The sequence below is a fragment of the Austrofundulus limnaeus genome, unplaced genomic scaffold, assembly GCF_001266775.1.
Source record: "Austrofundulus limnaeus strain Quisiro unplaced genomic scaffold, Austrofundulus_limnaeus-1.0 Scaffold51, whole genome shotgun sequence".
Classification (NCBI taxonomy): domain Eukaryota; kingdom Metazoa; phylum Chordata; class Actinopteri; order Cyprinodontiformes; family Rivulidae; genus Austrofundulus; species Austrofundulus limnaeus.
In genome coordinates this window covers 2426277-2434399 of record NW_013952453.1, presented here as the reverse complement: position 1 = coordinate 2434399, position 8123 = coordinate 2426277, and the positions used below count along the sequence as shown (strand labels likewise).

Genomic DNA, 8123 nt, shown 5'->3' with positions numbered 1-8123 from the left:
CTGCGCAGTATCTTGATATATACATTATATAATGTACAAACATTTCTGAAGAGTGAAACAAAACCATTTCACTCTTGTATAGTTCTGTTGCTGCTTGTCAAAAGGACATATAGTTTGAAAGTTTATCCTTGCTCCTACGTCTCATTGTTAAGGAACCAGCCAAAATGCCACTGTGGATGTGTTGRCAAGTTGTTCACAACTGTGCATTGGTGTTTGATACTTCGGCAAGATTATAGTAAAAAGTCGCCTTCATGCACATTAAATCTCTGTTACATAAACAAATATATATATTACTGTTAACAGACAAACATTGCAGATCTGTGTGGTTAAATAAAGAACAGAAAGCATCCTCCCATAGATCTTATCTGCGTCAGACTATATGGGACTTTCTGGAAAAGGTCAGGTTGTTTCTCAATTTTATAAAGCATTCAAAGCTGTAAGTCTAAAACAGATTTTAAATGTTAGTTTTATAACTTTAGACGTTCTGAGTGGTGCAACTGGTTCCCTGCTAAGTGACATGGGGCTGAAGAGTTGTATAACACTGGGTGGGACGCCTATTTGCAAGTCAAGTATGCAGTTTTCAGTATGGCAGTAATAGTCACCTGAGCTATTAATTCATGCGCTCAGTTTATCAATTTTATGTCACTGCTAAGCATTCAATCATGCACTTTCTTTAGGACAAGTGGAGTTCAATTAGAATATGATTTATAAGAAATTATAAGCCCATTCATCAAAATTTTGCTGATACAAGCAAGAAAAAAAAAAAAAACACAAACCAAATAACCCTGCAGGGCTTTGGCTTTTACAGCCAAAGCCCTGCAAAGCCAAAGCAACAACACCTCTTGATGAAGTTTTCTGTTTCAAAAGCTTCAAGCCTGGATAAGTACACGCTTGCACAGGAATTAAAAAAATATGTCATGCTCAAATTCTGGGCTGCAAGTAAAAATACATGCTGCAAACATTTTTCATATATTCTGTTCCTCAATAACTTCGGGGAAAGTAAACTTCAAAGAGGCCCGTTTAAGAATCTGTAGCTGCAGCAAGGTTTGAAAGGGAACTGAATCTATCATTTAAGTTCACATCAGAACCTGTTTTTATATAATCAATGAATGCACTCCACTAAAGGTGATACCTTTGGACAACAACAACAACAGTGGAATGATAAACTTAAAAAACAGGTTAAAGTGTCAGTATCTGTGTCATTTATTTTGACTGAGGGGAGATATTTTAATTTCTATTTTTTTAACAACCATACTAAACAGTATGGACACTGTATGATTTGCATTGCTGGGATAAAAATATCTTCATTAAACTGCTTAAATATATCAGATAAKGTTGAGGTGTTTCACTGATTAAGGGCGAACAAAAGACAGTCTTTCTAAAGAAAAAGCAAACACTAAAGTGCATGACGTGACTGGAAAAGTGAACAGCATGTGCAACATAGCAGGTTTCAAAGGTGTTTTTGTTCTCTGCTTCACCCTTTAGGGCATTAGCGTACAAAAATCACTCCACCCAGAAAATTAKGTTATTTACCTCCTCCCATGTATGATTTTAATATGATGCCAGGACAACTCACTTTCCCTCATATTCAGTGGACTCAGTTAATGATGCTGATGCAAAAATTAAGCTCACCTCAGGGCAAGAAAGTTAAAATAAACATGTAATKTATAATCAACAAATTGCAGCCTGTCTAATCCGGTTTAACCCTAGTGATGACTAAGTTAAGTCTGATAATCAAATGTCAAGCAAATGTTGAAACACTAACAGCCTCAACCTGTTTTTAAGGTGAGGTCAGAAAAGACACAAACTTGAAAACTAAAAAGCTGCCAAAAAATACGAAAGAATGGAACAAGGCCATTCACGTTAAACTGCTTTTACTATTATCATTATTTAACTTTCAAAATGATCTTATTTGCTAATTTATTATCATGATTTTTAAAAAGCAAATCTGTAAAGATTACTCGTGTGTTTGAAAAGTGCTACATAAAAAATTGTTCTGACACATACAACGTATCATTTGGACTCAAGAATCTGTTTGAATTGAAGATTTGTTGAAATTCTTTCTTTACACCCATGAAAAGATTGAACACTTCATCCACTGTAATTAAAGCTCTCAGAAAATGACTCATGTAATGCTAAATGTAGCTGACGTGAAAACTGAGCAGGTTATTGGGTTTTCTATCCTTATTTTCCCTTCATAATGTTCACTCAATCGTATCCACTGAGTTCCATTTCTGTTTGCAAAACAAAACCTCCACTCAAAGCTGATTCAAGATTTGAAGTTGACCCTTGATAGTTAACAAACTATCAAGCAGAAAACACAAAAAAAAAGACAAATGTTCTGCTGATCTTGACTTTATTTTATTTTTTGTTTTATTAATAAGAAAGAAACATATAGATGCAAATAGAGTGAATACATGAAAGTCTATAAAAGAGCAAACTCACTGCAGGTCACAAGATGAGATTCTCAAACATTCACCCTCTCTGAACAGCTGTGCTATAAATATTCTCCAGCTGTCCTTAAAATCCCTTTTTGTGAACAAGAACTACATGGATCAAGCCTGGTTTAGATGAGACAGAGTCACAGCTGACAAACTCTCACACTGAGTTTGGTGTTTCATGACTGGCTTGCAAATCCCAGGATTGTGTCAACAATCATGTGCTTTCCAGAAAGCAGGTACATGTAAATATAGCATCAGGATGTGATATTTTGGAAAAACACAGCAATGAGTTTGTTATGCTGTAAATAAACAAACCAGGATGTGATTAAGTCAAGTATATTTAGTCAGGAAACTACAGATGCTAATCTATGACCTAATTACCCAATGATGACCTTATTTAGCTTGTATTGAAAACCCCCCCTTTAAAATATTTATTAGAAATCAGAGTTATGCTCACATCAGTGATGAAAAGAATAAGCAGTAATGATGAGGAAAATAGAATCAGCCTCTAATATAAACTTTGAAGCTGCAACAGAAACAAGTTAAAACAAGCTGCAATAGGAAACAAAACCAAACATTGTGTTCTTTATAAGCCAAATGAAATAATTGTCTTTTTTATGTTTACATAGTTTTAACAAAATAACTTTTTAAGATGATTCAAAAAGGGATCATGTAATTGCTCTGGCCAGGGTATGGAAAAACCTGTCTGACTGGTTTAGTACACCTGGCCCCATTCGTACTGGCTCGGTGTGTGCACTCGTCACTGTCGGTCCTGCAGGCGCCACAGTGACAGCTGAGAGCCACTGGAAATGTAAAGACAGGGTTGGTGTAAGCAGGGCAGCCAGGCAGAATGGTTGTGCGGTACTCCACCCTGTCGTAGGTGCAACCCCTCTGGATAAGAAAGCGTGGGCGAAGAATATCCCTCATGTTGCTATCCTGAATGATACACAAACAAACAACAAACAACTGATGAATGATCTTGTGACGCATTTTAATCTCTTCAGCTAAGAAACAGATGAAACAGGAAACACTGCAGCTGTGCTTTTATGGTGTCTGTTCCAATATTCTCTCTTCAAGTTTCAACATGTAGGAATAAATACTGTTATTTAGTAAACGTTTTTTTCTGTGTGTATTTGAAAACATTCAACATAAATATACACTTTAAAATATAAATCACAAATGCATACCATACAAATCAAACTATGGAATTAAACATTTTATTATAAGAATTTGTAGATCAGGCGTAAATATTTTAGAAATGTGAATTTTTTTCATCAAACTCCTACAAAAATTATATGTGATTGGTACAATTTTTGTCAGTGTGAAAAGTCAGAGAAAAAAGTACCAAAAGTTGCTTCACAATTTCAGTGGAAACAAAACAAAACAAAAAATAAAATAAAATAAAATAAGAAAGAAATAAAACTTTGTGGATCCCGAAATTTATCTTCAAACTTGTGTCACAAAGTTGACACAATGCAGCCATGTTTTAATTTCTTCTTCTTGTTTTTATTTTTTCTTTTGGGCAATATACTGTCTTTCATAAATTACAGACAGTAAATAAAAGGCAGATTTGAAATGATTAGGAATGAAGTACATACCCTTGAGAAGCAGAATCCCGTGCAGATGGTGGTGTTGATCGCCACACAGTAGTCACATTCTGGCTTTTCCACATACAGCATGAAGTCCGTGGGGAGACACATTGGGACAGCTGGACAAAACAGCAGGAAAAGGAGCCAACAGCTGAAAACTGCCTTGTCCATTTTTATCGACATGTTTTTTTCTCCAATTACTTTTGGTCCTGCAAGATAATAAAATACAAAAAGACAAATGAGAACAGAAAAAAAAAAGTTGAAGAGATGTTTGCTTTCTTAAACAGCATTTCTTTTTCAAGGTGAAAATCACCTGCTTGAGAGACACAACTCCTCAGACCTGATGAGGTTCTGAGTCTGATCATCCTTGCTGAACAGTATTTATGTCAAATTATATAATCCAACCTAATCCAAGATAACCGTTCTCTTCTTTTATTGATGAAAAAGGGATCCACTGAACTTTTGGCCAATTATCTAGATGACATAAATAATAATATTCATAATGGAAGCTTGTGAAAGAATCATGCAATTTTGTCCAAAGTAGCCTGTGTCCACTAGATGTCAGGAAACACTGTGAAGCTTTACTTTTGCTTGCAAGAATCTACAGTTTACTAAGGAATAACCTCACCTTTCCAAAACCAACCTGTCTGTGTCCTTTTTGATAAAAAATTAACTGAAAGTTCTTAGGAAGCAACAGTRTCTGTGAAAGTGTCAGAACGTGCTCAAAGAATATTTCTGTGCTGGGTTAAAAATTCACACTAATGTCAAAAGCAGCGTAAGCAAGAAAAAAAATAAAAGGTCTCAGCACATATTTGTACTAAACCTTCTGCTAAGGAACACTCACTGCAGGTTTATCCAAACTGTTTTCACACTGGGTAAAAATAAATTGGCTGTGGTCGGCGTCAGTTTTTATGTCTGAGTGGTGAAATATTCAGGAGCTATATAAAACTGTCAAAAATATCTATGTTGAAAACCTCCACCCTAAACATCACAGGTTTCTTATCTGTAAATATGTTCAATGATTATCTAGAATAGTTAAATCTTGTGAACACATTAAGTGATTAATGGTGTAAAATGAGACTGTTTTTGGTTTAGTTTGAGGTTTTGTTTTTCATAAGAATTCATACTGATAAAATTAAACRTGCTCTTCTCTATGTCTACATGTACAAACTGATTTGTCTCTCTTTTGAAAGCGTCTTAAGAAAAGAGTCATGATTTAGTAAGTCAGAATAATGCTGAAGAGTCTGTCATTGCGTGTGCTAGCTGTYTGTATCTTTTTTTTCATATTTACTTTAAAAAATACTGATGGTATGTATAACTTTGGGTAATGTTTTGCTGAACTAGTTACTTATTCCTTAATTCAAAAAGCCTGACATACCCATAAATCATAAAATCTTTAGGCTCAGTTTATAACAAAGATTTAAGTAAAAAAATGTAAACTTTCTCAATCTCTCATTTAGAATTAGTTCTTTACTTAAACCAACATTTTGTCTTAAAGAGTGTTTGACTTTGAAGTGAAATTCTTATCAAACATAAAATATAGTCAAGATAAAAAAAGGTACTGAARGAGTAATCACATGTGACCAAATGATGTAGCAGCAGGAGTAAACTCCAAACCCAAGATTTATTAATATTCCCTCCTTCTGGACTTCCTTATTTAACCAAATGGTACTGAGTAACCTGGATACACAAACAAAAAWTTCTTTAATGGATAACTGCATCACTCCATTTCCTGAGGAAAACAGATTTATTGAAAACAAAGAGTCTTTTACTGCCATAAGATCGCAACCGGCAACTTATCAAAGGATCATTTTCTTTTATAATCACTTAAATTATGACAAGCTTCAGTGCCTTGTGTCCTTGATGAATCATTAACCAAAGTGAACTAATCTTTATTGTCTGCTAAATGGATCAGAACTGACTAGACTTCAGCTGAACGAGGGATGGTTAAAAGATCTCACTGAACCACTTTTTTTTATGCGACAAAGCTGGGATCAATGGAGGACTGAAACCTGGACATTTTTGTATTTACTTGTTGTTTGAGAATGGTTTGAGAAGAGACCAATAGGTGCACCACRTCTGAATATATCTGAAAATTGATGGAGTATTTTTGTACTATATAAAGTAGGTATTTTTCTTTAGATGATGGTGAATGTTTAATTGGACTGGAAGATTGCACGGTWTAAGTATTTACATTCTCATTATAACCAAAAGTCTGAGAACAGTATTCGTAAAAGCGCTTTTACTTTTTATGTCTAACTGACCATGGCTGGAACAGGTGGCCCAGTGGCCACTTTCTCTGTTTGGGACTATGTGGTGTTCGCTGGAACAATCCTGTTTGCAGCTGGAATTGGCCTTTTCCAAGCCATCCGAGGTCGCAAGGATACCAGCAGTGCAGAGTTTCTGCTAGGTGGACGGCAAATGACAGCTGTACCGGTGGCCATGTCACTAACAGCCAGCTTCATGTCGGGTATCACAGTCATTGGAACACCTGCTGAGGCTTACCGCTTTGGTACTGCCTTCTGGCTGTTTGGTTTCTCTTATGCCATCATGTCTGCCATCACCGCTGAAGTCTTTGTTCCTCTTTTCTACCGACTGGGGATCACCAGTGCCTATGAGGTAGGAACAAGCCAAAAACTGTTAATTATTATACAGGTAAGAAGACTTGTGGACAGGCACATTAGAAAATGTCTTCAGCTATAAAAAAAAAAAAGATCACGGGACTTGATATGCTTTACTGGTAATCTTCAGTACAAATTGTAATTAAAGTAGATGTTATTTATCACTGTGGACATATTTGCGTATGGCCAACAAAGTGATGTCTCACTGATTGGTCCCTTTAACAATAAGAAGTGTTGAACCACTTTCTTATTTCTTCTGTTAAAAAAACATTATTCAGTGGATCTCCAAGTTATCAAAATCTTAGAGCAGCTTGTAATGTTTTTTTTCTTCCAAATTTACAACATATATATCTATATATATTTTATTGGAAGCTTTATTTATTTTAATCTAATACTTGTACATAAGGTTTATTTAAYATTTGTAGTTGTTTACTAAGCTACTTAACGTGGCTTTTGAAACACAACTCACACCATAGCACAGTACATTTAAACTAAGTCTTTAGTTGCTTTTTATGAGCAAACAAAGATGCTTTAAATGCTATAAACCAGCTATTAGCTACATCCCACAATCAACGTGACACTAACACTAAAACAGCTGATTTTAAATTGTGTTTTTAATTTTTTGTTGTTGTTTATGCTCGTAGCAGCTGGCCACAAAGATGTGCATTACATTCCACTATTTTTTTTGTTGAAGCTACATAAAAATTAAGAAAAACAGCGGCACAGAAAAAAAAAAAGAGTAGTGATGATCCTTTGAAAGCAAAATGCAAAAATAACAAAAAAAAAAAAAAGGACAAAAAAATTTTAGTCACAATGTTTATGGCTAAAATATGGGCATATGTTTTTGTTTAATTATGTCTGATTGTAAAGTGTTCTTCTGTATTCATAGTACCTGGAGATGAGATTCAACCGACTCATACGACTAATTGGAACATCAATGTACATYGTGCAGACGGTAACTCAAGCATGTACAAATTAAAAAAGTCAAATGAGACAAAAATTAAATAGTCAAATAATTATTGTATGARGTAACTTGATAAACAGCATCTGTTCTTTTCCCTGTTTGACTTCATGTAAAGCTGATTGTAGATATCAGCTCTGTTACATTTTTAATATAAGACACAAGCTTGCTGTGTTTTCATCTACCTGGTAATTAACTAATGGTGAAATATTTTTCAGGCTTTGTACACTGGCTTAGTTATCTATGCTCCAGCTCTTGCACTAAACCAAAGTAAGTAAAAACTCACAGTAAATCAAGAGAAGACATTTTTGTCTTGACTAAATTCTAAACTAAATTATAGAAAGTTCAGTCTAATATTCTCAAAGTGACACCTTTGAAATCCATTTAGTATATATATATATTTAATATAAAACCTTTTTTTTCTTTTAAGTCACTGGACTGGATCTGTGGGGAGTCCTGGTGGCTACAGGATCAGTGTGCATTGTTTACTGTACTTTGGTTGGTATTGTCT

The 8123-nt window shown here is 34.7% G+C and overlaps 2 protein-coding genes across 2 annotated transcripts in view; one reads left to right on the top strand and one right to left on the bottom strand.

Moving 5' to 3' along the window:
• Positions 1–2339: 2339 nt before the first annotated feature.
• tshba (thyroid stimulating hormone subunit beta a) lies at positions 2340–4370 on the bottom strand. Its single transcript, XM_014008650.1, has 3 exons — positions 4344–4370; positions 4040–4239; positions 2340–3377 (listed from the first exon to the last, which is right to left on the bottom strand). Exons 2-3 carry the CDS (start codon positions 4211–4213, stop codon positions 3099–3101), a joined length of 453 nt encoding a protein of 150 aa, XP_013864104.1. The 5' UTR covers positions 4214–4239; positions 4344–4370; the 3' UTR covers positions 2340–3098.
• A 1578-nt stretch (positions 4371–5948) lies between these two features.
• slc5a8l (solute carrier family 5 member 8, like) overlaps positions 5949–8123 on the top strand; it is a gene marked incomplete in the record, with an annotated part of 8810 nt that continues 6635 nt past the window's right edge. Inside the window, 4 exon segments of the mRNA XM_014008649.1 lie at positions 5949–6649; positions 7541–7606; positions 7831–7882; positions 8043–8110. Coding sequence (XP_013864103.1) covers positions 6296–6649; positions 7541–7606; positions 7831–7882; positions 8043–8110 — 540 coding nt within the window.